This window comes from Bufo gargarizans, chromosome 3 (assembly GCF_014858855.1).
Source record: "Bufo gargarizans isolate SCDJY-AF-19 chromosome 3, ASM1485885v1, whole genome shotgun sequence".
In the NCBI taxonomy this organism is placed as follows: domain Eukaryota; kingdom Metazoa; phylum Chordata; class Amphibia; order Anura; family Bufonidae; genus Bufo; species Bufo gargarizans.
The window spans coordinates 502,519,544-502,538,429 of record NC_058082.1 but is presented as its reverse complement, the minus strand read 5'-3'; the positions used below and the strand labels follow the sequence as shown (position 1 = coordinate 502,538,429).

Below are 18,886 nucleotides of genomic sequence, written 5' to 3'. Positions count from 1 at the left end.
AGGATTTATCATTTTCACAGGTTTTAAGTCAGATATTACAGAGAAGAAGAAAGTCTTAATGTTAAATGTTTTTCAGCAATCCCCAAAGTCCGCCTGGAAACCCTTTATGTTAGCGGTGTGGACGATATGAGCACGGAGGATATATTTGCCTTCTTCAAACAGTATCCGCCCGGGCACATTGAGTGGCTGGATGACACATCATGTAAGTTGATACAAGTCCATTGTAAAGAAAAACTCTTTGATTTGACCTTGTAAAATGTATTAAAAACCTAGGAAAGCAGGATCAGAACTACCGCAGATTTCATCACTCAGCAGTCTCAAACTAATGAACACCAAATCTGCCTAGTTATAAATTGATTTCTCCCGCAGGAGATGTGTCGCTAGACAAGTGCGCGTTCAGAAGTCACAGCACGAGCATGTATTATTGGCCACCCATTGATTTGAACATGCTCTGTGCAACGCTACATACTATGGACATAATATACAGGCAACAGAAAATTCAATCATAATAGAGAAGGGGAGTGACAGCAGCCAGACCCTTGGTGATCAGGTGTTACTACCCCCACCTTAAGGCCTCATGCACACGGCCATCTCCTTTTTTGCAGATTGCAAATTGCAGATCTGCAAAACGTGGATACCGGCCGTGTGCGTTCTACATTTTGCAGATCAGGACGTCCTGCCCTCTTTTAGAAATGCCTATTCTTATCTGCAAAACATACAAGAATAGGACATTTTATATTTTTCTTTGCGGGGCTGCAGAACAGACATACAGATGTGAACAGTACACAATGTGCTTTCCGCATGTTTTGTGGCCCCACTGAAATGAATGGGTCCGCATCCTATCTGCAAAATATGCAGACCGAAACTACAGTCATGTGCATGAGGCCTAAAGGGGCTGTCTGGTTTGCCATATTCATGAACTATCCTTAGAATAGGTCATCAATATCGGATAGGGTCTTACTCCCGGCACCCTCACCGATCAGTTTGAAAAGACTGAAGCGCCTGTATGAGCACTGCCTTCTCTTCAGTGTTGACCTGCTCGTCGGCGACATTGCAGAGCAGTGTAATTGCACTGCACATCCGCTACAGTGTTGACAGCGTGCAAGTAAATAGTGAAGAGAACGCAGTGCTTATATGTGGTCTCTTCAGACAGATGATTGGTGGGAGTCGGACCTCTGTAGATCTAATATTGATAGCCTGTCCTGAGGATAGGTCATCAATATAGGAAGGTGGACAATTTAATGAGTACTCTTCACTGCGCTGTAATTACATAAGGTGGCCTCCATCCTCAGTTGACCGATTAGCTATTTCTCTCGACTCTGGCATGGATATACTGACACATTTTGGTGCAAGTGTGCATGCGCTGTCAATACGGAGAGGGGAGTAAGCTGCAGCCAGATGGTGGCTTTTTTCCTGCAAGAACAAATGATCAGGCGTTTTGAGATTCAACATTCCTGGTCCTTCATTACCCCGGGAAGATTCTTATGCCCGAATCTTCTTCCTCCAGCATGTGCTATTAATTATACTGCTATTTAGCATAGTGAAGCGATAGCCCAGAATCCAGGGAAGGGCTACATTTAAGCTGCCAAATAGTCATTGGTGGATGAGATTGGGTAAGCAAGTATATAATATAAAATGATGCCCATTTAGTGGTAATATCAATGTAAAATTTCTTGCTTTCAGGTAATGTGGTTTGGCTTGATGAGGTGACCACGGCTCGGGCCTTGCTAAATTTGAGCACTATGCCGACAGACGTTAAGAGCAAAAAAGGTCAACAGAGTTTATCTGCAAAGTCCAAAACCGGTAATCATCTCTTTTGTATCCGTTGGCAGTTTGACTGTTTTTCATCTCTTACCTGAGCTCTATGACCCGTTGGCCAGTTTATATATGTATGGAGCAGATATTATGTACTGGGTAGCTCTTGAATACTTCAGGCAACTGCCTAGTACAGAGCTTGAATGGGTAGGCACATGGCAGAGAATTTCTCAGGTGTTCCTAGAATCCCTGAATCGTGTGCCACCAATATAAATGTATCCCACCTAACAGATATTCCTAAATACTACCAGTTCTCAAACTTGCCTTATCCTAAACCCATTAGCCTGCCATTGCACAATGTGGCAAATCCGTTTAGATTTTCAGTTTCTGTTGGTTTTATGCTGCATTGGAGCCTTGTAATGTAGGATGTGTCCTTGGTAAAACCAAGGAGTGTGGTTACTGTCACATGATCTGCTGATGTCACTGCCCTAAGGCATGATGGGACAGCAGTCACATGACAAACCAGGAAGTAGGATTCAAGCATAGGGGATAAGAGAAAACTGCAAATGAGGTCAATTTGAAAAACAAAATTCAGGGAGGAATGAGAGCCAGAGTAATTTAAAAATACACTTTAGCGTGAAAAGTAGTTTATGGCACAACCGCTTTAAAAGGAATCTGTCACGGAGATCTATTATCTGCAGTAATATGTGAGTAGTACTGCAGATAAGCAGTCCAGATAGCTATTTTTTATTTTATTTTCATTTTCCTACTGCCCCCCGTTACTCAACAGTCAGCATTTAAACCTGCACTGAAATACTGCTGTGCCTGCGCAGCAACAGGGGAACAGGGAGCAGTAGGAACATTTAAAAAATTTATTTAAAAAATGGCTATCTGGACTCTATCTGCAGTGCTACGCATGTATTACTGCAGATAATAGTCCAAAATTGTGGTGACAGATTCTCTTTAATGTAGCAGGGGACATTTTATCAAGACTGGCATTCCCATATGCCAGTGTTGATCCCTTGTGCACTGGAAAGTAACATGCTTTATTAAGAGGCAAATGTCCCTTAATAAATTAGGCATATCTCTGGGACTCCGTGTGCCGGAAACTCAAATCTGTGCCAGCCAGCCTGCCAACTTGAGCTATAACATACACCATGGCATAGGTTGTGATGGGCCCCTCCCCCTCCTGCTAAGCTCTGCCCTTTTCTGTCGAGAATCTTAAAAAGTTGCAAATTATGACTCAGATATTGGTGTGCATCATAATTTGGGACTTTGTAATGCCACAGTAGTGGTATACACAGATTGATAAATGCTATCAGTTTTGACGTGAGACTTTGTTTTGGGTTTTAAAAAAGTTACTAGTATTAGTAAGCATTTTTTATATTTTTCTTTGGGTTGTTCATTATTCGTACATCTCTGTTTAAAGATTAAAAAAGGGATGTGAGCAGTGTAATTTATAGATGTCCTCATTGGGCAACCCCCTATATATTGAGCAGGCCCACCAATGAATTGCTGATCTCGCATGTTGGCAAGTTCCAGGTTATACAGAGAGAATATTTTTCTTCCCCAGAAAGATACAATGACAGCTCTGGGGATGAGACAGAAGAAGGTGAAGTTGAAGAAGATAATCCGAGTGATGCTGAAAAGGAGCCTGAAAAGAAGGTTTTGAGCACGGTGTGAATTCATACTTTTGATTCCATTTGGGGCTGTTCACATCTAGTATTTGCTTTACATCAAGCGGATATGTCTGTAAACAGTAAAAATGCATTGAAACCTATCGCTTGAAATACTGTACTTTTGACACCGTTTATCACTGTTTCTGTACTTTTTTTTTTGAAGGACAGAATATTGTACTGTACCACACCTATACATTTGAGAGAAGGATGGAAACATAAGGCATTATGTATCTATGTGATAACCTTTTGGATACCAGATTTTTTTAATTTATTTTTTCATTTTTCATCTTCCTGGAGCCCTAACTTTTTTTTTTTTTTTTGTGTTCACTTATCCATATTCGGGCTTGTTTTTTGCAGGACAAGTTGCACTTTCTAATGCCACCATTTAATATGACATACAATGTAGTGGGAAGCGGGAAAATTTCAAATTTGGTGGAATGGGGGCAAAATGCAGTTTCTCCACCTTTTTACAGGTTTTGTCCCTACAGTGTACCCTTTGCAGCAAAACTGACCTGTGCCCTTCATTCTCTGGATCAGTATAGTCACGATACCACATAAGTATAGGTTTGATATGTCTAAATAATGTAAACAAAAAACCCTTTTTTTTTTTTTTTTTTTTTTTTTTTTTTTACATCTTTATATTCTGACCCTCAAAACCTTTTTTTTTATTTATTTTTATGTCTGTTGAGCTGTTTAGGGGGCTCATTTTTGGTGGGACGATCTGTAGTTGTTAAATGCTGTAGAGGTAGAGCACCGCACACCGTAATTGCCAGTGCCAGCAAGGACTTGTCAATCGTAGCCAATTTAATAGAAAATTGCGGCACACTGCTTTTTTTGTCTGCAATTTATGGCATTTTATTTGTGTTACGCCACATGGGATTTATGATTCAGTTATATCTCAGAAGCAAAATTGATCACATATATTAGCGGTAGACTTGGCGATCGGACGCTTCGGCCTGTCAAGGCCTTCCTCAGAGGTCTATGATCTGAGGCAAAACAATATAGATGTCATGAGTGACTGGCTGTACATAAAACAATAAAGGTGAAGAAGTGAAAAGCAAATATGCATAATCAAATGAATCAACTGAACAAACATGTGTACATATATAATAGACAGGAGAATATCTATTATATATGTACACATATTTGTTCAGCTGATTCATTTGATTATGCATATTTGCTTTTCACTTCTTCACCTTTATTGTTTTATGTACATCCAGTCACTCATGACATCTATATTGTTTTGCCTTAGAGAATAGACCGCCGAGGAAGGCCTTGACAGGCCGAAAACGTCCGATCGCCAAGTCTACCGCTAATACATGTGATCAATTTTGCTTCTGAGATATAACTGGATCATAAATCCCATGTGGCGTAACACAAATAAAATGCCATAAATTGCAGACAAAAAAAAGCAGTGTGCCGCAATTTTCTATTAGATCTGTAGTAGTTATTGATACTATTTTGGAGTGTGTGTGACTTTTTGATCACATTGTTTGTTTGTTTCTAACTTTTTTGGGTAAGAGAAGTAATGAGAAAATGGCTAATTGGCCATTTTGATACTTTTTTTCCATTACGCCATTCGCCGTATTGGAAAAAAATATTTGTATATTTTATTAGTACGGTCATTTATTTTATTTTTTTAGCGCAGTGATGCCTATGATGTTTATATTTATTTATGTATTTTTTTTTTTATTCTAAAGGGGGGTGATTTTAAATCTTTATTTTTTATATATTTATTTTTTAAAATGTTTTTGTAGACAGTCTAAGAGGCTACCATATTCACAATTTTTTTATTTATTTTTTATTCAATATTAACATACTGCATACAGCAGCATAGTAATATGTGAATTGCTGATTTCTTATGTTGGCCTACCACCTGCTGGCCAACATAAGAATTGCAGCTCTAATACACTGGGTTTCTTCAGAGAAACCCAGCCTATTAGATTGAATTGCCGGCATCCCCATTGGTCGCACAGGGATGCTGGTATTAAGCCGGAAGCACGCGCTTCTGGGTTTTTCACTCTATAGATGCCTTGATCACACTCTATCACGGCATCTAAAGGCTGTAATGACCGTGATCGGCATTATTGCTGGTCGCGGTCATTAGCCGCAGGCATCTGCTATTTAAAACAGCAGAGACCTGCCAGCCATGGCGCCCGCTGCACGTTCGAGTGGGCTCCATGTTTACACATTGCTCCAGCGCCATATATGTACTGCGCAGGTAGCGAAAGGGTGAAACGGATCTGTTTTTTTTCTTTTCATATCACACCTTTTAGGTCCTCAAATCTTTATTTAAAAAAAAAAAAGGTTTCTCAAACATATTGAAATGTCTGCACGTATACATTAAAAAAAAGAATGAACCTCGAAATTGTATATATATTATTTTTTTTAGGTACATCTAACGTATACGGTAAACATACACTAAAAGCTAGATGTGAGCTGCCTCTTATGGTGGTTTAACAAACACACACTCTTTTTTTTTATTTTATTTTTTTATAATAAAAATAAAAACTCATGTTTCTAATGCAGGATTTTGAGCCAAAGCCAGAAGTGGATCCAGTCGGAAGAGAAGTAAAATTTCTTACTTTATAGTTACTATTCTTTTTGTGTCCACTTACTGTGTTTTTCTTAACACGTTAACTTTTTTTCCAGGCATTTGTCTTCCCTGTATCACGCAGGGCAAGGTCTTTTTCTTAAGATCCGGTGACATACCGAGCCTAGCAGTGAGCCAGGTGATGTCACCAGCACTAATGGGCAGTCTTTAGCACTGCCCCACCCTGTAAAACAGGCTAGGGCAGTGTGCCAAAGACCACCCATTAGTGGCGGTGACCTCACCGGAATCACTGCTAGGCGGAAGCAATGCAGGCCAAGGGGGAGCATCGGAGCATGAAATGCTCAGGTGCTCAACTCTGAGTGGTTGAATGAGGGAAGAAGGGGTTTTGTCCAGGTTCAGAGCTGAACCCTCACAACCCCTTTATGTCCTCATGCACCTGGCCGTAGTATTAGTCTGAGTGCGATCCACATTTATTGCAGAAAGCAAGAGGACCTATTGATTTATAAAAGTCCTAAAAAAATAAAATAAAAATTAGGACATTTTACAGACAAGAATAGTCAGTTCTAGTAGAAAAATGCAGCATGCATACCTCTGGTATCTATTTTGCGTATCTGCGGTTTGCACATTGAAAAATGGATACTGTCATGTGCATAAGCCTTAACTACAAAGAACTGCATGACAGAGCGACTGTATTTTAACTTTAGTAGAACTGGTTGTGTTTTCTTTACTAAGGCCTTATGCTCTTGTCCGTTTTAAGTCTGTAAAAAAAAAATAAAGTATTTAATTTGTGAACAGTGCAATGCAGCAGTGGTGGCTGCGCTTGTATACTGTAAGTTAAGTGGGCGGGAATCGCGGGAGCGAGCTTGTATAGAGGCCAGCATATGCACATTACCTCCCGACCACCTCGTATCTCTAAGGGCCCTTGCACACGACTGTATGCCCTCCAAGACGTAAGGTCCGTTATTTTATGAGTGCAGGACAATAGTCCCACGGGCGGCCTGACGTGCACAGCATCATTGTAATCTATAAGGCTGTGTGCTCCAGTGCGCACAATCAATGCCGCTCCGGGACATATGTCCCGCTCACGGACCGTATGTCTTGGAGGGCATATGGTCGCGTGCAAGGGCCCTAATTGTCTAAGCTTCCTACCCGGTCGAGCTGGTGCCTCCTATAGAACAGGGCATGCACTTCCGCCTTGGAGCTGTTCTTTATAACTATTACAACAGAGAAAAAAAAACAATCTGCTGAAGGTCCGCTACCCTGAGGCTGCTAATGATTCTACTACACTAGCAACCTTGGGAGTGCGCACTCCCTACTTGCCTGTGCCATCACTGAAAGGAAGTGGCCATGCCCCTGCCAGCTAAGAAACGGTGCTCACAGACCTGCAGGGAAGAGAGCAAAGCAGGAGGTGAGACAACCCCTTTAAATGTCAATCTGTCCTAATTCTATTTCCCGTCCTCTACACAATGACTGGAGCTGTGCTCAGCTGATGGGTGGGGGATGCTGAGTCGGACCCCCAACAGTTTGAGATTGGTGACCTAGCCTAATGTTACTGAAAATCCCTTTGAGGAATTTAGCAATTTCCCATCAGAACGCGTTTGATTCTGACTTTATCCTTTGATCATGAAAGAATGGGAGAGTAAATTTGTAGATGAGAATGTTTTTGTTTTTTCAAAGTGGTGCAGTATTATGCTAATGCCATTCATAGAAGCTCTTTGAGACAGATTCTTAAAGGGGTGGTCTCATTCATTGTTAAGGCCTAAGAACTTCATCGAGGGTTCCCTGCTCAGTGTCCTCAATCAGCCAGAATGGAGAGCCACTCTCATCCTGGCAGACTCATGCCATCTAAATGACTACCATGTAAGGGTCCATTCACACATCCGTGTGTGTTTTGCGGATCCGCAAAACACGGACACCGGAAATGTGCGTTCCACATTTTGCGGACCGCACATCGCCAGCACTTAATAGAAAATGCCTAATCTTGTCCGCAATTGCGAACAAGAATCGGACATGTTCTATTTTTTTTTTCAGGAACGGAATTGCAGACCCGGAAGTGCGGGTCCGCAGTTCCGGATCCGGGCAGCACATCGTGCACCCCCTAATAGTACAGTTCCCTGCAGTGCTGCTTGGCAGTTGTATTCCGGGAGCGGGACCCAAGACAATGAGTTCCCCAGTGCCTGAATTCTGTAAGGCCCCTTTCACACAAGCGAGTTTTCCACGCGAGTGCAATGCGTGACGTGAATGCATAGCGCCCGCACTGAACTTTGACCCATTCATTTCAGTGGCTGTGTGTACATGTTTTTTTTTTGTTTTTTTTTACGCAGCAGTTCTGCGTTGCGTGGAAAACTCAGCATTTTCTACATTCTGCGTTTTTTCACGCAGCCCTGGCCCCATAGAAGTGAATAGGGCTTCAGTGAAAAACGCATTGCATCCGGAAGCAAGTGCGGATGCAATGTATTTTTTACTGTTGGTTGCTAGGAGATGTTGTTTGTAAACCTTCCGTTTTATATCATGTGCGTGAAAAACGCATCAAAATGCATTGCACCCGCACAGAAAAAAACTGAACGCAATCGCAGACAAAACTGACTAAACTTGCTTGCAAAATATTGCGAGTTTCCCTGAACGCATCCGGACCTAATCCGTCACGCTCGTGTGAAAGAGGCCTAAGTCTTTTCCTCTGACATGTTATCTTTGTGAGTATAGTATAGACAAGCTGGTACCATTTCTTCTCTTTATACAGATGGACACGCTGTCTCAGGCAGAGCAGGATTCCCTAATGAGAAATGATCCTAGGCTCGCTATGAAACCATTCAAGGGGAACCAGCTAGTTATGAGATTTGCCACCAAAGGTAAGAGCCTCTCATTCTTCAAACTACCTCTTCTGTCATTCATGGTTCTTGAGTAATTAGTTTGCCCTGGCATCAAGACATCTTTCTGAGGCATGTTTGGGCAGGATTTTCCATAGCTGGCCTCTTTATATTAGTATTTTAGCATTTGTTATCCTTGGGGTCCATTCACACGTCCGCAGAATGGGTCTGCATCCGTTACACAAATTGCAGAACGGGTGCAGGCCCATTCATTCTCTATGGGGCAGGAATGGATGCAGACAGAACACAGCATGCTGTCCGCATCCGCATTTCCGGAGTGCGCCCGCAATCTTCCGATATGCGGCTCCGTAAAAAATAGAACATGTCCTATTTTTGTCCGTAATTGCGGACAAGAATAGGCAGTTCTATGGAGGTGCCGGCCTGGTGTATTGCGGATCCGCAATACACTACGGACATGTGAATGGACCCTTAAGAGTGTTGTCCAGGATTGAGGGGGTCTCATGTCAGTGGGCAGTGTCTGGTATTGCAATGCATCTTTAGTTAGGTCAGTGAGACTATGCTGCGATGCCTGATACAACTCATGCACAAGAGTAGTGCATTTTCAAGCAGACCCTTTTTTTCTTGTCTTGGACAGCCCCTATTATGCGTATTTTGTTGGAAAATATGGATGTGATTAGAAGGGATTTCATATCTGAATTAGGTGAAAATAAGCATATTTAGTATTACTTTGTCCATTGTCAGAGTGATGCTTTACTGTGGAGCTGTTATATTATAATTTTTTTTTGGGTAACCTAGATCACTCCATTGTATACACGCATCCCATTCTAAGTCATGTCTCCAGTGCAGGCCACAGGTCTTTTCCAGCCTGCGGCCTGAAACGCCCGTGACCCTGCACCATTTGTACACTGCCTTAGGCCTCTTGTACACAAACTTTTTTTTTTTTTCTTTTTGCGTTCCGTATACGGAACCATTCATTTCAATGGATCTGAAAAAAAAACCTGAATGTATGGCTACTTTCACACTTGCGTTCGGGGCTCCGCTTGTGAGTTCCGTTTGAAGGCTCTCACAAGCGGCCCCGAACTGGGTCCGTCCAGCCCTAATGCATTCTGAGTGGATGCGGATCCGCTCAGAATGCATCAGTCTGGCATCGTCTGTCCTCCGCTCCGCTCAGCAGGCAAACGGATCCGTCCAGACTTACAATGGAAGTCAATGGGGGCGGATCTGTTCAAAGGTGACACAATATGGTGCATTTTTCAAACGGATCCGCCCCCCATTGACTTTCAATGTAAAGTCTAGACGGATCCGTTTGCATTATCATGAACAAAAAATGCAAACAGATCCGTTCTGAACGGATCTAAGCGTTTGCATTATAGGTGCGGATCCGTCTGTACAGATACCAGACGGATCCACACCTAAACGCAGGTGTGAAAGTAGCCTATTCCGTATGCCTTCCGTTTCTCTTTTTCCTTTCCGTTCAAAGATAGAGCATGTCCAATTATTGTCCACATAACGGACAAGGATAGTACTGTTCTATCAGGGGCCAGCTGTTCTGTTCCGCAAAAAACGGAATGCACACGGACGTCATCCGTATTTTTTGCGGACCACAAAATACTGAAAAAGCCATACAATTGTGTGCAAGAGGCCTTATATAGTGGCCTATAAGGGTGAACAACAGCTCAGGAAGCCATGGGCTCCCATTCACTGCCGCAGTATTCAACTCTGTCACTGTCCTGAGGACAGCAATAAGGTTAAATCCATAAGGGCATTTGCAGCCACCCACCAGGTACATGAGTACCTTACACTTGCAGCATCAAGTACTGCTGGATCGTAATGTACCCGGCCAGCAGCTGTGGGGAGGCCTTGTGCGTCCCCAGTAGGGTCTGTGGCCAGTCTGCCCCTGGAAGTAACAGACTGGTAGCTGTTTGTACCTTTATGTTTCAAATGCTTTATTGAAAGTTTATAGCATCAGGAATGTATCATGAGATACCAATGATAAAGGTATTTGGTACATACAAATAATAAAACAAAGGAACAAAAAGAAAGTACTTGAACAATTATCCGGTGGAGATCTTATAGTGGTCAAATACAGGGAAATGGTGTAGTGTTACAACCGTACATAATTCTGTTTGTACCTTTTTATACCATAAAATGGTTTACTGATACATTTCATTTCCCATGATTGTGTTACTGTAGATGCTTTCTACTCCCTAATCTGATGTTTTTGGTTTGTTAGATGACAAGAAAGAGCTGGGAGCAGCACGAAGAAGCCAATATTACTTGAAGTATGGAAATCCAAACTACGGTGGCATGAAAGGAATCCTCAGCAACTCATGGTACTTGGTGTTTAGAAAAATGTGTTGCACAGAGATTGTACTTTTCACTTGTACAACCTGTCAATGAACCCTTAGAGAATTTGGCTCCAAAAACAGGGATTTTGCTTGGATGAGCGGTTTATTCCAGCAGAGGAACAGATTACTGGAGTTACTGCGTCCGGCATAGCCGGATGCTGCCGCACACCGCCTGATCCACATTGACTATAATGAGATCTGGCAAGGATCCAGCAGGTTTCCGGCAGAATGCTGGCATTTATTTCGGAAACCCGCTGGATCTCCATCTGATCCCATCATAGTCAATGGGGATCCTGTGGGGTGCGGCAGTGTCTGGTACTGCCGGATAGGTAACTCCAGCAGTCTGCTCCTCTGTCAGAACAGACTACTGGAGTTAAATGCTGGAGATGTGAACCTACTCCTAGAGGAGAATAATGCAGCATTTATAATCATTTTAGTGATCGTTGCCTACAGTACAGACAGTAGCTCTGGTATCTGTGTGTACCATGGTGCCTTGTCCAGGCCTCACATCTGTTAGAAGCTATATTTTTATATAAGGATGCCTGGGATAAACAGATGCAGATCTATGGCATAGGACAAGCTGCTGTGGTTGGCAATAGCCATACCTCATCTACATGAAACAGCCTGGAGGAGATTTAGTTAGTGACAACAGCAGATTTCACTGGACTACACAGATTTGCACTTGTCCGAGATTGCATTTGAGGATTATTCCAGTTCCATGAGCCATGGACATGCTGCTTGATTTATTACTTAGACACCCACAAGAGACAGCAATGACCTCAGATATGAGAATTTACATGGCAAGCTGCAGTATTCAAAGTCTCTTGCCTTAATTTTGATCCTGTAATGAAGAAAACGTTTAATTGGACATTAATGCTGCACATCACTTGTCGCCCGATCCCTGTGTATTATGTTAGAATTTATGTGATGAGAGATCGACAAATCTATAAAAATCATAATTAAAAAACTCTTTCTAATATATGTAGGAAAAAAAGATACCATTCACGCCGTGGCCAAAGAGATATAACTAAAAAGAGGACGTTTATTGGAGATGATGCACCTGCCTACCAGCACCTTCATTCAGGTAACAGAGGATGTTAGCTGGAATACATTTAGACCATGGGTATAAATGCCACTGATGCAAGGATAGGCTCTATGGTGATGTTTCTAGCATATATATGTCATAACCCCAGTGCTTGCCAGTGTATCAAATATATTTGCATACATTACCACTGACTTGCATCGTAAAGGGAAAAAAAAAAAAAAAAAAGCCTTTGGCATATGTTCTGCTTTTTATACCCTGTGGACACCTTAAGGGTATACATTGGGAGCTCCTCCTATAGTATACCCCATACGCAGGGAAAACTGAGGTTTCAACATAGCCTTACACCATATAGTACTGTGTGCTGTTTAGCCATATGGTTGTGGTGTTAGTTTTGCACCTATTTTTAATAATTTTACAAAAAAAATATACCGTAATGTCTGGTCTAGAATAATTCTCAGTGTCCTGTATGTTCAGACAAAAATATGTGTATCAGTGTTTAGCTATATGTAGCTATATCTTAACATATACCCCCGATATGTGCTGCACCCAGCATATGCCAAGTATCCTTTTTGGTATATGCTGGGCTTTATATTCATCAGCATTTTTATTATACTATGGAAGCCTATGGCAACCTATCCCACTGTATGTCTATACAGTGGAATATGATTCAGCCCTCCATCAGATACAGAATGAGATGTGTACACAGCCTTATGCTGACATGATGTTATACAGGCTAATGTGTTTCACTAGCCTGGTCCACCACAACCATTCTAGTATATCCTGTAATGTAAGTGGCAATATTTATAGGAGGGCAGCGATCAAGGCCCTTGAACTCAGTAGCTTGGCTGATAGGTTGAATATTTGCCTGATATATAGGCCTGGTGAATGTTCCAGAGGAGCCTATAGAAGAGGAGGAGGAGGAAGAGGATATGGATGAAGATGACCGTGTTGTTGTAGAGTACAGAGATGAGCTTCAAGCTTTTAAAAGAGAGCGGGAGGGGGCAAGGCGTTCTGCAGCCAGCACCTCAGACTCTGACGAAATGGACTATGACCTGGAGCTGAAGATGATCTCCACGCCATCGCCAAAAAAGAGCATGAAGATGACCATGTATGCAGATGAGGTGGAGTCGCAGCTGAAAACCATCAGGTAAGGGCCTGCCTGACATGTGCTGTGTTCGGGGTGGGGTTAATGAATAAGCAGTGGTATTCAAGAAATTGGACCTTTCATGAGTAAGTCGCTGTACAATCCAGGTTTCTCCTTGTCACCAAAGATTAAAGCTGAACGTTAGGAACTGGTGACAAATTGGATGAACTCGTAGTGAAACAAACAAAGTAGGATTGGAGTTCTCATATGGAATGTATTTCCATGTCTGATTTTATGAAACATAAGTACATTCTCTTTTATAATGTAGTGTGTGTTTAGCAGTAAAGAAGTGAAACCTGTAAAGTTTTTGACTTTAGAATCAGCTGTTAATTTGTAAAGTATCATTGGATAGTAAACAGTTAATGTCTTCTACGACTCCCGTATACAGGAACTCAATGAGATCATCAGAATCTACTAGCGTGAAAAATCGAATTGGAAGTAAAACCTCTTCTGAGAAGCCGAGTGACATCCGGCTCCTGCTGGAGGAGAAGAGACAGAGCGGTACAAGTAGACAGGCCACTGCTGTCAAATCTGGTAGGACTGGCTAGACACGGTTATTGTAGTCCTGTTATAACATGTTCCAAACTGCTGTGACGTTTACCACCGGGTCACAGTCATGGTAAATTTGAAGGGTCTTCCAGTTTTTAATCTGTTGATATTGCTGCGTGAAGTATTCTATGTTTTTCAGTGTGCTTATTTTTTTGTATAATTTTTCTACACACACAGACTGGCATTTCTTTTTTCTTTTTTGCACAATGCTCAAAAAATCTTTATTTATTTTACTCACTTATATAGTGCTGACCTATTTTGCAGTTCTTTACAGATTTCACTCACTGTCCCTAGTGGAGCTGACAATCTAAGTTCCCGATATTTTAACATAATCCCACCTGTTAAAGGAGTTTTCCCATCTCGGACAATGGGAGCATATCGTAAACCCAGCCGGCAAAGTGAAGGAGTGCGCACCACGCTTGTGCGGCTTGTGTAAGTGGTGGCCGTGCAAGTGTGCATGGAAGTGGTTGCCGTCCAAGTGTGGTGCGCTCCTATTCGATTCTATGGGGATTCTGAAAATAGCTGACCACGCCGCTGTTTTCAGCGGGCGAATAGGAACTATTGGTGGTGGCCGGACCCAGCACTGCCAGCCACATTTTAGAGACGGGACCCACACCTTTCAGACAATGGAGGCATATTCTAGCGATATGCCCCCATTGTCTGAGATGGAAATACCCCTTTAAAATCCAGCGGTCTGTGTTTACTGCACGGGGTGGGAAAGGGTTAAAATACTTGTGTACCTTTTTTGGGCCATATTCCCTATTTGTATTTCTGCCATTGTGCTCTGTTATAGGAAAACTGTGAAAATAACGGAAGCACCGAATCACTCACATGTCACATACAAAATGACACCTGATGGGATCCCCTGGACTATAGTGGGGTGTTTTGGGTTTCGGCCATATGACCCTGCATTTTACCGGACATGCATTTGTCCTTTTATTTTGAGGGAGTCTGTGATGGAAGCTCCTAAGAGAGCCTTTGACACAGATGTGAATGTGGCCTTATACCAGTACAATAATCCCCAGTCTTTACTGTGGAATTGTATGGCCTTGGGATGAGTCCTGTGTAATGCATCTTGAATAGTGTCGGTCACTTGGATAGTCAGTCACGTCACAAATGGCATTCATTTAGCAATCGGATGATATTGGAGACGGGCCTGGTGTGCCATTAAAATTATATTCTGGAAAGACACTGTATAATAATACAATATAAGAACCATTGTATTATAGAATCAGTTTTTTTGGCTCACCTACACAGATGTGCGGCAGAGGCTTGGCAAAAGACCACATTCGCCTGAACCAAGGAAGGTTTTGAGTAAGATTCCAGAATCTCGCAGAGAACCCATTTCCGATGTGCATAGCCGACTCGGTGTACCAAAACAAACGGAAGGGAAGGGGCTGTACTCTGACAGCAAGGAGAAGAAAACAGGTGAGATGTTCAATGTTTGTGCCGGTAACTCCAAATGAAAAATTATTTCCGTTTGCCTATTAATGTACAGTGCGTATTACTCTGAATAAGAGCTGTCATGACTCTGGTTACAGCTCCATTATTATTATTAACCAGTTATGCACGCACAGTGAATGTCATTCCATAGTATCACTGCATTTCAGAATAAAAAAACACATGATAAAACCATAACAAAACCACACGTATTACATGTGTGTTTTGTTTTTGTTTTTTGTGCTAGAGCACAATCTGCATAAAAGTTGCTTCATTATTTTTATATGCATTGAGAGAATAGTAATATTGCTTGTAAAGATGAACCTAGCCTTTAACCTCTTGGTGAACACCCATACACCTTTTTACAGTGGTCACTGAGGGTCCTTAGGCTGGGCCACTGCCTTTTCACAGTGGCCCAGTCTAAGCGCTGCACAGGTCTCCCATGCAGCGGAGAGCAGGGGCTTAGCTCTCACATTAAAGCTGCACTCCTGGTCTAACAGCCCGGACTGGCAGGAGCGCTGATGCTAGGCTGTCTAACCCCTTACATGCCACAGGTATGTAGGAGGTCACAGGGTGCCTGTGCCGGCAGGCCAGAGCCTAGTGTAGGCCTCAGGCCTACCTCCAGCATTTCATTAAAATGCATTGCACTATTGGACTAGTGCATTGTATCTAAGAAGTGATCAAAAGATCGCCTATTACAATCCCCTTGTGGGACTATTAAATAGTTACATAGTTGTTAAGGCTTGAAAAAGACAAAAGTCCATCAAGTCCAACCTGTAATCCTGCTATATTGATCCATGGAACAGATCCCTGGATCAAATTAAATAAATAAAAAATCTAATAAAAAATGCTTTTCCCAAAAAAATAATAATAATAATAATTACAGAATTGGTGCTTTTTGCTTATTTGCCATTTAAAAAAAAGGAATGAAAAGTGATTAAAAAGCCTTATGTATCCCAAAATGATGCCAATGAAAAGGCATCCCACAAGAATCAAGTTGTTACACAGCTCATTAGAAAGTAAAATAAAAGTTATAGGTCTTGGGATGTGGCGATGCAAAAATATTTTCTTGTTTAAAAAAAAATGGATTTTGTAATACAGAAGTAGTAAAACTATGGTACAGCTGTACTGAAGAGAATGAAGTTATCGTGATATTTATGCCGAAAAATGAACACCACAAAATGTATCATGTTAGAACTCAGTGGCAGTATTGCTGTTTTTTCTTATCCCCCTCTCAAAATGGCACCATAAAAAAACAGCTTGTCCCGCAAAAAACAATCCTCCCCCATATAACTACATAGACGGAAAAATAAAAAAGTTTATAGCTCTTGTAAGGCAACGATGGAAAAAAGCGATTTCTGCTACAAATTTTCGGTAGCTTTTTACAGTAGAAAACACGTTAATGGATTTTTAAAAACTATTTCCCGTGTGTGTGTATGTATATGTGTTTGTGTGTGTGTGTGTGTGTGTGTGTGTATATATATATATAATTTATTATTTGTAAACATTTGCACGACTAAAATATACGGACTACAGCTCAGATATGAAATTAACGGCCAGAATATTAACTTTCAAAGATACTAGGATAACCGCTCTAGATTTGTAATATTACGGGCCCCGCACTCGACTGAATACGAGCATCGGAATAAAAAGTACTTACTGGTTCTGTGTCAAAGAAAAAGAGGGGAGGGCGCCAAAAGTGATCGGAGAAAGAAAGCTGATACTGTCATTCAGGACCTTTTCATGTTCCACTCTCCCTAAACAAAAAGAGAGGATACATGCTCTGTCACATTGGGTGGGGGGTTCTTTTCTACTAAAAGTTTTATGGTAGACATTTTTTATCTGGTTTTGATTGTGAAGATATGGACATCCTGAACTTTTATTGTTAGAAGGTGTTGTGCATCTGAGGCTCTCAGATTTATGCCTGTTCTCTTCCAGACTTTGTTTTTTTAGGTTTGAAAGAGGGTGTAAAGGGTGAACTGGGGGGGGGGGCAGGTTAAAAGCCGTCAGGGGCTCCATTTACGGCTCAAAAACGGCTCCTAGTCAGAAATAACGGGGATCTGCATGTAAGTTCTCCCATTATAGTCAATGGGTTATTTTATGCTCCATTCCATTCATTTATCTGCTGAATCTAACACTTAAGTTATTTTTGTTCTTCTGTAATGGAGAAAAAGAGTGGAAATAAGTTGCGTTGATGTGAAAGAGGCCTTAGATCAACCTTATATGTTGTCATCCATTGCAGGCGGTTTGTGGAATCGATTAGGAACAGCACCAAAAGACAAAGTCAAAACTGTGGAGAAAGGACAGAAGGTCAGCGCAGCTCCAGAAGAAGATGACTCCGTGTTGCAGCAAGCCTGGGGAGCTTTAATTAAAGAGAAGGAACAGATTCGGCAAAAGAAAAGCCGTTTGGACAACCTGCCTTCCTTACAAATTGAAATCAGCCGGGAGAGCAGTTCTGGCTCCGACACAGACTCATGATCATGATGATAGACTTGCGTTTCTTAGGACAATGGCTTCCTGTAGCATGGCAGCAACTTGAAAATGTGCCGCTCCTGCCTTTCAGACAATTGTTTTATACTGAAGCTGAGACGCCAATAGTGGTAGCTGTGTTCTCAACAAGGCTCTGCAAAATTGACGTCTGTGTCCCTGGGGATTAAAGTGTATTGGTTAATATGCAGTGTTTCCTTTTTATAGCTGATGTAAACTTACTGTGAATCAGGATAAAACACCTTTCTTTTTAAATATATTTTTTTTTCTTTGATTTTTTTTTTTTTTTTTTTACTTGGAGGGGAGTCTGTTTTTAACTTTCTGGACATATATCTCTGACGTGATGTCTGCTATATAACTTTCATTGCCTGTGGGCTGTAATCACTAGTTGTGCATCTGCATCCTGAGTAAATGTGTGGTCCATCTGATGATACTCAAGATTTTGTATATCTTTATCTTTTTAGATTCCTTACATGTTGTACCGAGAACTAAAGGTTTCGCCAGTTAAAATGTGCTTGTAATTCAAAACTAGGATGCACTGTGTAAAATTGACTTTGAAACATACTAAATCACAGCCCTCTTTGTTTTATAGACCTGCAAATCAGGGGAAAATGTGTTCAACCCTTGTTTTGGGATCTTTTTTTAGGTTACACTTTATTTGTGGTATTTACAGCTAAGATAGCACCATTCATGCAATAACCATGATCCTTACAGTTGTTTATTTTAAAGTGGTTCTCCAGGAATATTATTTTATAATAAATATATTCACAAATGAATTTCATTAGTTATAATGGCTTGTTTTGTCTAGGGAGAAATCATTAGGAGAAATAAAATGGCCGCCGTCCTATCAGTAACCACAAAACCTGTCCTAATCACACAGGAGGACACGTTACTTAACTACAATGAGCTATAGTGCTGCCTCATCCTCCTCTCTTCTCTGCTTGTCAGGAATCATGATCCTGAATACATGTAAATCTCTTTGAGAATGGAGATCATGAGAGGAGGTGGGGATGTGGCTAATGAGCAGCAGCACTTGAATGCAGTCTCCATTACTACA

The 18,886-nt window shown here is 41.5% G+C and overlaps 1 protein-coding gene across 2 annotated transcripts in view; it reads left to right on the top strand.

Annotated features, from left to right (window-relative positions):
* The window catches only part of NCBP3 (nuclear cap binding subunit 3), a 34,538-nt gene extending 16,135 nt beyond the window's left edge, over positions 1–18,403 (top strand). The window contains exons 4-14 of one of the 2 annotated variants that reach the window (XM_044283904.1): positions 77–202; positions 1,684–1,803; positions 3,329–3,432; positions 5,964–6,005; positions 8,729–8,837; positions 11,050–11,149; positions 12,151–12,248; positions 13,104–13,356; positions 13,742–13,887; positions 15,160–15,330; positions 17,585–18,403. In XM_044283904.1, coding sequence (XP_044139839.1) covers positions 77–202; positions 1,684–1,803; positions 3,329–3,432; positions 5,964–6,005; positions 8,729–8,837; positions 11,050–11,149; positions 12,151–12,248; positions 13,104–13,356; positions 13,742–13,887; positions 15,160–15,330; positions 17,585–17,820 — 1,505 coding nt within the window. In that variant the 3' untranslated portion in view covers positions 17,821–18,403. Of the gene's footprint in view, positions 1–76; positions 203–1,683; positions 1,804–3,328; positions 3,433–5,963; positions 6,006–8,728; positions 8,838–11,049; positions 11,150–12,150; positions 12,249–13,085; positions 13,357–13,741; positions 13,888–15,159; positions 15,331–17,584 lie in introns of both variants that reach the window. The other variant, XM_044283903.1, reaches the window with a different exon arrangement.
* The last annotated feature ends 483 nt before the right edge of the window (positions 18,404–18,886 follow it).